The sequence below is a fragment of the Protopterus annectens genome, chromosome 6.part1 (genome assembly GCF_019279795.1).
Source record: "Protopterus annectens isolate FY-2018-M chromosome 6.part1, PAN1.0, whole genome shotgun sequence".
NCBI classification, from domain to species: domain Eukaryota; kingdom Metazoa; phylum Chordata; order Ceratodontiformes; family Protopteridae; genus Protopterus; species Protopterus annectens.
The window spans coordinates 342939906-342955127 of NC_056738.1; the positions used below are offsets into that span (position 1 = coordinate 342939906).

Consider the following 15222-nt stretch of genomic DNA (forward strand, 5'->3'; position numbering starts at 1 on the left):
CCCCGTGGACTATGATGTTTGCAGATGACATTGTGATATGTAGTGAGAGTAGGGACCAGGTGAGGATACCTTGGAGAGGTGGAGATATGCTTTAGAGAGGAAAGGAATGAAGGTCAGCTGGGCTAAACAGAATATATGTGTGTAAATGTGACGGAGGGTAGAGGAATGGTGAGGATGCAGGGAGTAGAGTTGGTAAAGGTGGATGAGTTTAAGTACTTGGGATCAGTAGTTCAGAGTAATGGTGAGTGTGGAAGAGAGGTGAAGAAGAGAGTACAGGCAGGGTGGAATGGGTGGAGAAGAGTGTCAGGAGTGATTTATGACAGACTGGTACCAGTAAGAGTGAAAGTGGAGGTCTACAAGAGGGTAGTGAGACCAGCTATGTTGTATGGGTTGGAGACGGTGGCATTGACGAAAAGGCAGGAGTCAGAGCTGGATATGGCAGAGTTAAAGATGTTAAGATTTGCACTGGGTGTGACTAGGATGGACAGGATTAGGAAATCAGTGTATTAGAGGGCCAGCTCAGGTTGGACAGTTTGGAGACAAAGCAAGAGAGGTGAGATTGCCTTGGTTTGGACATGTGCTGAGGAGGGATGCTGGGTATATTGGGAAAAGGATGCTAAGGATGGAGCTGCCAGGTAAGAGGAAAAGAGGAAGGCCTAAGATAAGGTTTATGGATGTGGTGAGAGAGGACATGCAGGCGGTTGGTGTGAAAGAGCATGATGCAGAGGACAGGAAGAAATGGAAACAGAAGATCCGCTGTGGTGACCTTTAATGGGAACAGCCAAAAGAAGAAGATGATGGTACATACATACATACATATATATATATACTTATACATATAATACACATGCACACACACACGCATACATGTATATGCACATACATACACATACATACGTGTGTATATGTATGTGTGTATATATATATATATATGTGTATATATATATATATATATATATATATATATTTATTTACACACACACACACACATATATGCACGCGCGCACGTCTGACTTAGGCTGTCTGCTACAGATAAGTATCTTTTTGGGCTTTTTGTTTATATTCCTCCTTGCTTTCCAGACATACATGTCAGCTAGGAAGGAAAAGTGTGCTTGTGGAAGACAAATTCCCATAAGGGGACACACGATCAGTGTTTGTTTTGTTTAGGGGAAGGCCATGACTTTAAGTCTTGTGACTTCTGCCATTCCTTTGTACCTAAAACTTTGCATAGCCGCCTTAAAGTTATACTTAGAAAACCAAAGGCTCCAACGTTTTGCATTAGCTATGGAGGGTGGGATAGGTACCTCTGAGGAGCTGCCTTGGAAGAATGCCAAAAACATTAGGCCCAACGCTATTGCTGCACATCAGGAGTCTGGTGAAACTCTCAAGGCAGATGTCTCATCGGACGTCAGTTTCACAGCTGGAACCGGCAACCATGGTGGAAGCCGGTTCAGTGGAAACCGTAGGTCCACTGAGGTTGATCATCCATCAGGCCCTGATGGTGAGGGGGGAACCACGTCTCATGATGTCTGAGAGGCCTACTACCACCTTACCATCTGCTCCAGCATCTTACAACTGCTACTACTGTTCTTAAGAGGAAACACAGAAAAGCACAGAGTTGCTGAACCAGTACCTGGATGGAAAGTCTTTTCCCAGAATTTATTCAGAGCTTTCCAGTCCTTGCAGTCCCAGGGGCTGTAGCCTCCCCTACTGTCTGTCCAGGCCTTGGAGGAGTCAGAGGAAGAACTCTGTTCTTCTGATGAATTCCTCACTTACTGTTCCCAAATTGAGTCTCCCAAGGACTTTGATACTCCTGAGGACGAGGATACCATTAGTCGTGAATCTCTGCGGAGAAATTTTCCTTTGGGGTCAGCATTACACTTATGAAAGAACATTTTAAATGGCAGGTCTCTGATGTTTCTGAGAGAGAAAGATTTATTTTGAACTCCTGAATATGGGCTTGCCTTTTCTATCTGCAGTCCCTCCTCTGTTCCAGCCTTTAATGATGCCTTTCAGGCTGCATCTCAGACCCCAGATTCTCAGCCCCCAGCATCCAAACATCCTGATAGGTTTTTCAAGGTTCCCCAGGATGCACAGTTCTTATTCAGGAATCCCCCTGCAGACCCAGCAGTCATTGCTTTATCAGCAAACAAGTCTTCCACACGACTGCCTTCATCTTCTCTATTCCCCACAGATAAGGGTAGCAGATTTATGGATAGATGGGAAGAAATATATTTCATCCACATTAGCCATTAGAGCTTTTAGCTGTCAGATCCACATGGCTATGTTTGTTCTAGATACCCTGTCCAAGGCCTCTGCATTAATGCCAGATGTGCCGGATTTTCCTGATATACCTGAAGATGTCCTTCCATTTCACTGTTGCAATATTCTTAACATGAGGGATCCCCTGCCATGAGCAGCCTGACGTCCGGCCAGTATACCAGCCTTTAGGTTGTTAATAATACACCACATGTCGCACGTATGCTCACATCGCAAGGCGTAGTGTATAAAGATGACGTCTGGACATATCCTCAGAACTTCTTTGCCACCAGTCTGAATGCCTGTTTTGATGGTCTGATCGCCCAAGTCTTTGCTGGTTACCTAGCCATTCAGATTTGCTTTCAGCATTTGTTTTGTTGTGGGGTTTCATGTCCTCCAAAAAGGGTAAATCCCAATGTGGGAGACCGATTCCCCCTTAAGATCATTACGAGCAGTGCTTGTTTCGTTTAGGAGCTTGTCATGACCAGATGTCCTGTGCTATTTTTCAGGCTTTTGTTCCAAAGACCTTACATAGTCATGTTTCATCCCTCACCATCTGTCTTGAAAACCAGCGTCTACAGCTTTTAGTGAAAAACGCTATGGAAGGTACTTCCTGGCCTGAGGATCATCTATCTCCAAAGAAGGCGTCCAAAAAGTCAGGTCAGATTCTTTGACTTTGCCGCCTCCTCCAGAAGTCTCTCTTGAGGCTGGTGAAAGCCCAAAGGATCATCCACTTTCTGGGCTGAATTCTTTTCCTGTGACAGTTCAGAGGCTGGCATGGATCTGGTTTCTTGCACGTCCTCAGAATCCTTGCAGATGTCAGCTTCGGGTGCTCAGGGGGAACCATGGTTGATTACTGAAGGGCCTAGGGGAGGGTTCCTCCAATACTGGTTAGGGAGGAAGTCCCGACTATGATTATTATCCCTTTAAAAAAGAAGCAAAAGACAAAACATATTTCTTCTGCTCCCAATGATCCTCAGTGAATGGCCGAATTGTATGCAGGGTTTTAGTGCCCTTATGGCCTTGAAGCCTCCTCAGGGTTCTCAGTCCCAGCTCCTCCTTGGTCATCTATCCTCCCTCAAAAGGTCAAAGGATCAGGATTCTTATGAAGAAGATTCTGATGATGAATCCCTGAACTGTTCTACTCAGTTTCCTTCCCCTTTGGGTTATGGTTCTGAGGAGGAGTCTACTAGTCCTGAATCTCCTTTTGATTAGTTTTCCTTTGGGGATACAATTGCTAGGCTGATGGAGTTTTTTAAATTAGATTATCTCCTCTGTACTTCAGTAACTTGGGAACATTATGAGCTCCTTCAAACGGAATCTCCTAGATCTTTTGCTCTTCCTCCTGTTTTGGGTGCTTCATTGGATGCCTTTTCTGTATCTCAGACCCCAGACTTCCCAGTTCCCTGCTCCTAAAAAATGGATAGGTTTTATAAAGTGCCTGATGACTGCAAATTCCTTCATAAGTGTCCATCTGCTGACCTTTTGGTGGTTTCTGTGGCATCCAACAAGCCTTCTACCAAACTACTTCCTTCTAATAAAGACTGCGATACTATGGAAAGGCTGAGTAAAAAGGTTTAGCCACCCTAGCCTTTTGGCTGTTAATCGTCAGATTGATAAGACCAGATATGTTTTGGCTCACCTTTCTCAGGCTTGCCATATTATTTATGACTTTCCTTATTCAGGGGAAAAACTTCTGCCTGGTCTGTGTTAGGGAGCTTCTTCCCAGGTAGCTTGGTATTCCATTAAATGTAGTTATGCAACAGATGCTTCTAGGGCTACTGCTTCTGGCCGTGTGTTGAGATATTCCTGGCTACTGCTTCAACCTCTGCCTGATGATTTTAAGGCCAAGTTGCTGGATACCCCTCTGGACAACAAATATCTGGTGCTGCTGCAGCTGATTTGTTCATGTCTCTGCAGGCAAAAGGCAAGGAGTTACAGGACCCGAAACATATTTTTGTTTCCCTTGTACCAAAATTCCAGAGAAACTATGCTAATAAACCGGCCTTTGTTAGAAGACAGTCTCGTCATCCTAAAGGGAAGAAGGGTGGTAGGAGGGTTCCCCCTGCCAAATCTCCACAGACCCTTCCTGCTCAGAAGTCTTCCTTTCATTATAAACCAGTTGCTCTCTGACTACCTGGTTCTTCACAGCCATATATCTCTCTCTCATCATCTTTCTTAGCGTGTTCCTGTCTGAGTAAGCATAACCCAGGATTCCTGGGTTCTTTTCATCATTCACCAGGGATATTTCATGGTTTGGAAATCTCCCCCCTCTTCATGGGCATTACTTAGCCACCTCAAGACCAGTTGCACTCTTTTCCCGGGTGCTTCAGGTCTTTTGATTCAGGGAACAATTCAAGAGCTTCCAGCAGATCAAAGGGGGGGGAAAGGGATTTTATTCCAGAATGTTTCTGGTCCCTAGGAAGGAGGGCATTTGGAGACCCATTCTGGACCTTTCTCACCTGAATACATTTCTGAGAGTCTATGTCAGATGCACGAAAAGACTTTAGCTCGAACGCTCACATGAGCGAAAATGCCAGGAATCTAAACTGATTGTGGGGTTGTGTTACAGTGAGGAGTGGAATATTTGCCCTTTCCTCACTGTAGTGCGACCTCGGAGTTGGAATATATAGTTAGCGGGGGGGGGGGGTGCAACCTCCCACAATAGCAAGTTCGATTATAGGCATTTTCGCTCATGTGAGTGTTCGCAATAAAGTCATTTCTGTTTTATAATATAGACCCATTTCTGAAGGTTCCTTCCTTTCTAATATTGTCCCTTCAGACTTTGTTCCTTAACTGCTTTTCATCCTTTTGTTTTCTCTAGAGCCCCTAAAGATCTTTGCAGACAATACCACAGTGAATGTGGTACGGCAATAAACAAACTGGGACAAGGTCCTATTTGCTTTGCAGAGTGACACTACAGGTTTGGGAGTTAGCAATTCAGTATCAAGTCACACTTCAGGTAGTGTACATTCCTTCAAGTCAGAATTTTTGTGGCAGACTCCTTAGCAGGTCCATCCCACAATGTCATGATTGGATGCTTCATGGGGATGTGTTTCTGGACATTATCCACCAGTGGGATATTACGTGCCTCCCCTCTGAGCAGGCAGCTTCACAAATTTTGTGCCAGGACTCCATTATCTCGGGCCTGGAAATTGGACGCCTTATCTTTTTTTTCATGGAAGGAGATATTTATTTATGTATAATCTCCCCTCATTCCAAAAGTCCTGTGCAAGATAAAACAGGTTACACCCAAAATCTTGCTGGTGACTCCCATTTGGCTCAGACAGCATTGGTTCCCTCTTCTGCACTTAGCCAAGGGCAATCATCACAAGTTACCTCACAGGGTAGATCTTCCCATGCAAGACAAGGGATCTCTCATCCATCCCCACCTGTCCACTGTTGAACTGATACTGTGGCTGATAGGGTTTTGATTCCCTATAGGCACTTTTTGTTCTGAGGATGTGCTTTGGGTTCTGTAGGAGGCCATAAAACCCACTATTAGGATATCCTACTTGTCCAAGTGGAAGAAGTTTTCTGTTCAGTGTCTTTCTGTTAACCTCAACCCACTTACTGTGGATGTTTCTTTGGTTCTCATTTATATGTGTGAATTGCTTAATGCTGGGTTGGCATAATCTTCTATTAAAGGCCACCTCTCAGCTGTTTCTGCTCATATGCCTTTAATTCCTCCTCTGCCCTTTAGATTCTAGTCCAAACGGTTCCTTAAAGGTGTCCTTCAGATTAGACCTCCCAAGAAGCCTGTTCCTCCTCCTTGGGATCTTAACTTTGTTTTGGAGAAATTGACTCAGGCTCCTTTTTGTGAGCATTCAGCTTTATCTTCCTTACAGCATTATTCTTGGATGGCTATTTTTTTTGTTAGCCAGTACTTCTGCCAGATGGATGTCTGAGCTTCATGCCCTTATGGCTGTTCCTCCTTTTTTAGTTTTTCAAGACCGTGTCTTTGTACCAATCATCTGAAGTAGGAAGACTTCATTCGTCTGCAACCTGTGGGTATCGGATCCGATCTCGGATCCGAGCCGGCAATTCAAAAGCTTAGGCTCCGAGCTCCTAGCTCCTCCCTCTTACCCATAACCCCTTGCCAAGCCCTGACTGACCCCAGATTTTCGTTTGCCGCTTTTCAAGAAGCAACGGAATTCTTGAGCTCCTGGCGTGGTTTTGAGATAAGTAGTTTTCTGACAGGAAAATTGTTTAAATTCTCTTTTTTTGTTTCAAATATAGTTAGTGTTGTGTGTGGTTAAGGCTTTCCCTCCCTCTTTAGTTAATTTTTCGGGTTTTTCGTAGTTTGTTTGTGTGTGTGTGTGTTTAGGCCTTAGGTGTTATGTCTGAAGCCCCTAAGGCTGTCTTTTCGAAATGTACGAGTGTGGCCATAAGCTGTCCCCAGCAGATGGCCACACTCGTCTGTCTTGGGGTTGAACACCTGTCTTCTGGTTGTACCATTTGTGCAGGGTTCAACCCCGGCTTTAAGGAGGAGGTGAAGTTAGTGCTGGCGGGTCTTTACCCCAGATACTGCTTCGCCTCTGCTTCCTCCAGTCAGCAACTTGTTGCTGTGAGTTCTCCCTCGGCTGGGACTCAACCTCCCTTAAAATGCCGGAGGAAGGATTCTAGTAGGGAGAGACAGAAGGAGAGGCACAGGAGAAGCACCACAAGAGGAGGAAGCTTCCAGCTCGGCTCCTCCATCTAAGCGGGCTTCCCTGTGCCTTCTAGCCTTCCTCCTCCTCGGCTCCACTCCCCTCGGTTCTCTCCTGGACCCGAGGAGGAGGAGGCTAGCCCTTCCAGGAGGTCACCGAGACGGTTCTCTAGGTCCGCTTGGTGGCCTCCTCTAGATCGACTTTTCGATGGCGAAGCTGATATGGACGGATGATGAGGAAATTCATCCAGGCCCAAATGCAAATGGGAGTGCTCCTAGCCCCCCAACCGGGAGGGGCTTGACCCTTTTTCGCCCCGTAGCTCCTTCTCCGACCCATACCACGGGTTCGGAGCTTTCGCCGTGCAGATTTGGATCTGGGGTGGGTCGGATCTGATTGGTCGGCGCACCTCGGATCCGTCCCATCCCTTGAGTGCTTGGTGCCGGACCCGACCTCTCGGAGCCGAGGGCCGAGCCTCGGATCGAGGGAGCTGGTGTGTCTTGGCTCCCGCCCAGGTCGGAGCACACTGGTCTCGGATCCGGCGGTTTCGCTCCGACTCCGATCCATCGCCGGATCCGAGTGGGGTCGGCTCGGGCTTAGAGAAGCTGGCTCCCCTCGGCTTTCAACGTTATGGAAAGGGCACTGTCGAGGACATCCGGACCCCGGTCCCTGCCACGGCTCCATCCCGCACTCCATTGCAGTTGGGCCAGGCCCCACCAGCCGGTCCCAGGGACAGCCCGCCTCGATGTCCCAAGTGGTTCCCTTGGAACATCCATCTGCTGAAGAGTACTCCTCGGACAGCCCCCGATGAAGTACCTCGGCGCAAGTGCAAGAGGAGGCACATGGACTCCCTGAGTCCGTCACTGAAGACACGGACTTGGATGAAGGGAAGGCTCCCCTAGGTCACCCCTGAGGACGTCTCATTTGGAGACATCATGGAGATGTTAAGGATCAGGGGTGGTCTGCCCCAAGGCTTCTTGGACGAGTCTGTGTTCTTGGAGGCATTCGAGGCGGGCCCTTCTACCTCTTGGGTGTCCTCCTGCTGACCCCCTGGTAGATCTTATATCTATCAGGCGTGGAAGGATCCGGACACCATTGAGCCTATCCCAAAACGCCCGGACCGCATTCTTTCTCCTCCATCAGACCGCACCCACTGGAGTAAGGGTCCCCCAGTAGATGCCATGATGATGGCTGCAGCCACAAAGAGGGAATTGGCCCAGGAGAGTCCCTCCGTCCATCCTCCGGGCAAGGAGTCCCGTTCGATGGATCGAATTGGGAAGCGAGTGTTTAGTTCAGCGACCTTCTCCTTGAGAGCGCTGAACTACATGGCATGTCATTAGGATGCAGCGAGATCTGATTAAAGAGTACGCTGCATCTCCCGAGTCCATCTCGAGTGAGGATAAGCAGGTTTATTCCACCGAATGGCCACTCTAAGATCTGTGTCCAATACATCTGCGGCTGCTGTCTCATGCTACTGAGGGAGCGCTAGAGCCAGCGGAGCAGGCCTTGTCATGAGGCGACAGGCCTGGCTCCGCCATTGTGATTTTGCTGAGCCCTTTAAGGCGACCTTGCGAATGCCCCTTTCGATGGTTCTGCCTTATTTGGCAAGACTGTTCGCGAGACACTTGTCCAGAGCGAAAGGACGGAAGACGCTGTCTGCCGCCGGAGTCCGCTTCTCAGCTCCCCAGAGGTCCTTCTCTAAGAACCAAAAGGGACAGAAGAAGATGTGGTTCCGAAGTCGCAGCAGTCCCAACCTGCTCCGGATAACCAGTCCTTCCGTGGCAGAGGAGGACGGGAGGTCGTCGTGCCAGAGGCAGGGGCTCCTGGCAATTTTGGGTCCAGAGAACCCTTCTCTGAGAGACCCACGCAGCAGCCCTGAAGGGTTGCCCGGCTGTCCGTCTCTGGAGGCAGTCGGAGGCGGTTTCGATGCACCTGACTTCTTGGGAGTCCATAACAACAGACAGTTGGGTGCTTGACTCATATCCAGAGGATATTCAATACCCCTAATCAAGATCCCCAAATCTCGCAGCCTCCCAGATGTTCCACCCGACCAGGAGGCGGCAGCTCTCAATCGAGCAGCTGCTAGGAAAAGAGCCATCCAGCGTCCCCAGATCAAGCCGGATTAGGGTTTTACTCCAGGTTCTTTTGGTGCCAAAGAAGACGGGGACTTAAGACCAATTTTAGACCTTTCCCTGTTGAACCTGTCAGTAACCAAGCAAAGTTCGGATGGTCACCCTGCAATCTATACTCCCCTTTGAGGGAGAACGACTGGATGTGTTCCATAGACCTCAAGGATGCGTACTACCACATTCGGATGGACAGACGATCCAGGAGGTTTCTTCGCTTCGGCTGGGAGCCAGTCACTATCAGTTCAGGGTCCTCCCTTTGGTCTCACCTCAGCCCCAGGGTGTTTACCAAGGTGTTAGCGGTGGTAGCGGCCCACCTGAGGCTCCAGGGATTACAGGTCTTTCCGTACCTGGACGACTGGCTCCTGACTGCATCATCAAGGCATCTTCTGTGCTCAGCCAGGGATTACTTCCTTCAACTAGCACCAAGGCTGGGCATAACGATCAACTGGGAGAAATCTTTCCTGAATCCAACTCAAATTATAGATTTCATAGGAGGAAGACTAGACACCAGATCAATGCGAGCCTTCCTCACCCCAGACCGTATCGTCAGCCTGAGGTGTCATGTGACAGCAATCCTTCAACCGTCACCAACTGCAGCTCGGTCCTGAGGGCCCTAGTTTCTATGGCGGCAGCTATCCCGCTTCTAATTCTTGCCGCTTGCATGCGGGTCCTTCAATGGACCCTTCAAGTTCAGTGGTCTCCTCTTTGTTCGTCTCTAAACGCTCCGATTGCGGTCAGCAGAGCGTGCAGGGACTCCTTCTGTGGTGGCTTCTTTCTCCGGAGCCCCTAGCAGGAAGACCCTTTTGCTGCATTTCCCGAGCCACAGTGACCACGGACGCTTCTTGCCTTGGGTGGGGGCATTCTATGGAAAGTTTGTCCAAGGCACGTGGAATCCCACAGAGACATCATTGCATATAAATGTCCTGGAAATGAGGGCGGTGCTCCTAGCGTTGCAAGCACTTCACCACGTTCTTCCTACAGGGACTATTGCGATTCAGACAGACAACATGTCCGTAGTCTGGTATATCAACAAGCAGGAGGAACCAGGTCTTATCCCTTTGTCGAGAGGCCATGAGAGTCTGGGAATGGGCAATTTCCACCAAACGCTTTCTGATAGCAACGCACATTCCGGGAAAGTCCAACATCCTTGCGGACAAGCTCAGTCGCACCATCCTTTCTCCACACGAGTGGTCCCTAAACCTTCAAGTAGCGAAGAAGATTTTTGCCGTTTGGGGCAACCCTGTTGCGATCTTTTGCTTCTCCCTCAAACGCCAAATGCGACAATTTCTTCGCTCTACTTCCCCACCAGGAGTTCGAGGATGCTCTGGTGCATGCTTGGCCTCCCGGTCTCCTTTATGCCTACCCTCCACTTCCTCTGATGCAGAGGTTTCTGCAGAAAGCCAACAGTTTGGGGAGCAGAATGATTCTCATTGCCCCATTCTGGCCTCGACAACCTTGGTTCCCTTCGTATGGTCTCACAAAATCAATCCACCATGGATTCTGGATCCAATTTGGATCTCATCTCTCACCCTCTGGGAATGCCAGTTCCCAATCTGGACCCTGAAGTTGACAGCTTGGCTGCTCCAATTCCAACCTTAATTAGGACTCGGTATCTCTTCACCGGTCAAAGCAATTTTGGTGGCTGCTCATAAACCTTCTACCAGACAGGTTTATCGGAGTAAATGGAAGAGGTTCTCTATATGGGCAGGGCAGAGAACAGTGGATCCCTTTTCAGCACCTATCTCTGCGGTGCTAGAATTTCTAACAGACCTCTTTCATCAAGGCCAGTTCTTCCACGATTAAAGTACAATTGGCGGCTATATCGCATTATCATATTGGACAGGACACAGCTCCTTATGACAGCGAAATTATGCAAATCCTTTCTCAAGGGAGTTTTTATTAAGACCTCCAGTTAAGGAGGTTGTACCGCTTGGGATTTGTCTTTAGTCCTGCAGGCCCTTACTGCTCCTCCCTTCGAGCCTGCAGCTTCTGCTGATTTAAAATTCCTTTCCTGGAAGACTGTCTTTCTGGTAGCTATCACTTCAGCCAGAAGGGTGTCTGAGCTTCAGGCTCTTTGTGTCAAACCGCCTTACCTTTCTTTCTTCCCTGATAGGGTGTGCCTCAGGACCAATCCATCTTTTCTTCCGAAGGTCTCTTCTGAATCCAATATTAACCAGTCAATCAATTTGCCTGTCTTTTTCCCAAGTATTCAAACAAAGGGGAATACAAATTGCATTCATTGGATGTTCATAGACAATTACGTTTTATATTAACAGGACAGCTGGCCACAGGAAATCAGATCAGCTGTTCGTCTCCTTTGCTAAATTTGCTCTGGGTAAAGCAGTGTCTAAAGTCACTCTGTCTAAATGGATTGCTAATTGCATATTGCAGGCATATGACACTTCAGGCAGACCTGCTCCTCAGAGGGTTACGGCTCATTCTAATAGGGCAGTTTCTCGTCAGCCGCCTTTAAGTCCCGTGTTTCGTTGGATGATATCTGCGGCAGCTACTTGGGCCTCGCCTCATACTTTTATTTCTCATTACAAGGTGGATGTTGTTTCTAGAGGAAGAGCATCCTTTGGCTCAGCGGTGCTCGAACATCCTTCCATGATGGCGCCCAAGATTCAGGTAGCTAGGGACTCTGTCCCACAGGTTGCAGACGAATGAAGTCTTCCTACTTCAGATTTAGAAGTTATGTACTCACCATAACGTTCCATCTGAGTAGGTGACTTCATTCGGATGCAACCATCCCCCCTCCATCCCCTGACCTTTATAGAGCGAGTATTTATGCTGTTTTAGTATACTGTGGTCAGTATTTGAGGCAAACTCAATCTGAGGTCAGTCAGGGCTTGGCAAGGGGTTATGGGTAAGAGGGAGGAGCTAGGAGCTCGGAGCCTAAGCTTTTGAATTGCCGGCTCGGATCCGAGATCGGATCCGATACCCACAGGTTGCATCCGAATGAAGTCACCTACTCAGATGGAACGTTATGGTGAGTACATAACTTCTAATTCCTTTCATGCCTAAGGTGGTGAATAAGTTGTCTTAGTCTATTAATCTGCCCACTTTTTTCCCTTCTCCGCAATCAACTAGTGAGAAGGTGTTTTGTGTGTTAGATGTGCATAGACAACTCGGATTTTATTTGGAAAAAAAACTAAAGATTTTAGAAAATCTGATCAGCTTTTTCTTTGTTTTTAATCCTAGACCATTGGGTTTGGTGATTTCCAAGCAGACTGTTGCCTCTTGTATTTCTAAAGCCATTTCTTTTTGTTATTGTTATCATAATAAGAGCCTTCCTTATGTGGATAAGACTCTCTCTGCTAGGACTGTGGCTGGTTCTGGTACTTTTTTTCAAGGGTTTAGATAGTAATTCTTTCCTTGAGGCAGCTATCTGATCTTCGATGCATACCTTTACCAAGCATTACAAGTTTGTCATATCCAGAGCTAGAGCTGGTTTCCTTGGGCCATTTTTCATGGGTTCCTAGAAAGCTGTGTTAGTCCTTCCTCCTCCCTGTCGTCTTGCTGAGCTTTTGCAGTCTCCCTTGTGTTGAGTACTGCAACAGTCAAATGGAAGGACACTGTTGTGTAAAATCTTACCATAACAGTAGATGTCCTTCATTGTTGCAGTATTCACTCCCTCCCTCCTCCCCCCACTGGTCTTTTGTTCCTGTGGATGTGTATGTTACCGTCTGGTATCCTAAGGGCTGGGTTCATCGTGAGGCTCTCAGTTCTGAGAATGATACATCCAGATGTCACTTGTAGGGTGCATATGTGTGATGTACGGTGCATTGTTAACTTAAAGGCTTTGGTATACTGGTCGGACATCGGGCCACCCTTACCCTTGGCAGGGGATCCCTCGTGTTAGGAATACTGCAGCAATGAAGAGGAGGACATCTACTGTCATGGTAAGATTTTACATAGATGTACTTTTTACTTGCAGATTATAAAAATTAGAAACACAGTTGATGTGCTTTTGATACATTTTACTTGATCCTGGAGAAGGGGATCGGATTAGAAAGAACATGTTTTAGTTATGATTCCTTAAGGATCATAGTCTGACTGCTGTCATATCAGTACAGCGTAATTTTTTTTTCTGTGTGTGTGTGTGGGGGGGTTAATACTTTGAGCTTACCAGTTTTGGATGCCAGATCTCACTTCTCTTTTTTCCATCTGAAGCTGTAAGCTTAACATGTTGAGAAATTTGAAGGATTAGTGGTATGCATTAAACTGACATTGCCATTTTGTTTCTAGCCCTATAAAGTTTGTATGTTCTGTGCATTTTCTACTAGTGTCAGGGCAAATGTGGCTGACACAATGCTGGATTTTTTTTCTTTTAGGTGCAGTATGGACTGGAGACAATGCAGCTGAATGGGATCACTTGAAAATTTCTATTCCCATGTGTCTTAGTCTAGGGCTTGCTGGAGTTTCCTTCTGTGGAGGTATTTTCAGTTCATTGTATTTTGTGTGCTGTGCTTCCACTTGATTTAATTGATTAGATTGAACTGTCAAGTGAACATTTTTGTAGCATTTAATTTGGGAAGTTATTTGGTCTTAATAGCCTGAACACACTTGCTTTGCTTTAAAACCCATCTGCACTTTTATTTTAATGAAACTTTTGCTGCTTGAAGTAATGCAGCACGTAATGTCAGGTCTGCTAGTAGCAAAATGCTGTAAAAGTGGAGCCTTATATGTAGTTGATAAACTAAGCAGTCTTGTTTAAAGTCAGTTATGAATTATAGTGAATAGGTTTAATAGGTAGGTTGTTTCTCTTGTTCATTTTCTGGCTGAGAACCTTTTCTCCAGAGTTCCTTGCATCCACATGAATTTTCACTAGTTATGTTTCCTTCTGTATCACAAAAAACATGCTTATGGGTGAATTTGACAGTCTTCTGAATTTCTTGTAGGTAAATATGTGGTGAGTATATATGCATTTTGTCACCAGCTAGCATCTTATCCAGAACTGGTTCTCTGCCTTACACATGGAGCCAAATCCCACAACGAAGAGTAGTAGAAAACATAAATGTTTGATTGCAGTATTTGTTTTTGCTTAATTTACACTTTAAGAATTATCTGTTTTTTGAATAATTGAAACGTAATTATATTTTTACTTTTTTTAATTTTGATCATCCTTAAGTTTCTGTTTTTGTTGGCTAACTGAAGGTGTTCACCAGTAGTACTTTGCAGCAAAATAAATAAGTAAAGTCAGTAATCTTTTTAAGAAAACATTTAGTTTAACTACATCGCTGACGTGGTGTTTCCACTTTTTGAATAGAGTGAAATCATAGCAGAACAGTTCTGTAATCCCCCCTCCTCCCGCGGCTAACCAGCTGCCCCTAGCTTCTCTCTTCATTCACAGGGTCTACTAAACCTGCCTTAGCCTCCATCTACCTCAGCCTGACTCACATCTGGGGCACGTAAGGAGATAGATGTTGGAGTGTGCTGTAACCCTCGCCATCCTCTAACAGCTTTGCAAGCTCTTTAAAAAATCAGTATAGCTCTTGCAGCATGGAATTCGCTATACTCACTCTATACCTTTCTGTATGGCCCTTTCTGTCTCCTTTGTGCTACCAAATGCTTTTTCGTATGGAGTGCTGTAAGGGTTTCATCCATTTTGTAATTTTTGAAAAAAACAAACATTTTACACAAGCTTTTAAAATCATAATGAAGTTTATAGTTGCAGCCAGAAAAGCAAGAATAACAAATGTCCAGTAGATGCCCTTAGAATGTTGTATTTATTATAATAAATCTCTAATTAGTGTCAATATTTCATATTTTGTTCTCCAGTATGTCTGTTTTTTCCTTCTTTCTCATGTCAGATTGCTGTTGAGTGCCATAAACTCAGTATAATTGGCAAAGAAATGATATTATGCAAAGTTCAGTTACTTTTTTCATCAACCTTGCAAATGTATTCAACCTCGTAGACCACAACCTCCTCCTTAGCTCCCTGATAGCAGCATATTAGCTCTATCACACTTCTTTGGTTTAGAAGCTTCTCACAGACAGAATTATTCAAAGTCCAAATTGGTAAAATCTCCTCATAGTTGTCCCCCCACTACTAAGGATATGTATGCTGTCACCCATCCTATTCTCTGCCTTCATAAATAACCTCCCACCATTCCTAGCTCACACCGCAATAACTCTGTACACAAATGGTGTGGTACAGTCTTCTACCATTCCTACATATCTCACTC

General features: G+C 46.2%; 1 protein-coding gene across 1 annotated transcript in view; it reads left to right on the forward strand.

Annotated features, from left to right (window-relative positions):
* Positions 1 to 15222, forward strand: part of GANAB (glucosidase II alpha subunit) — a gene marked incomplete in the record, with an annotated part of 1503123 nt that overhangs the window by 1226195 nt on the left and 261706 nt on the right. The window contains 1 exon segment of the mRNA XM_044075375.1: positions 13369 to 13470. Within this exon segment, the coding sequence (XP_043931310.1) occupies positions 13369 to 13470 (102 nt within the window).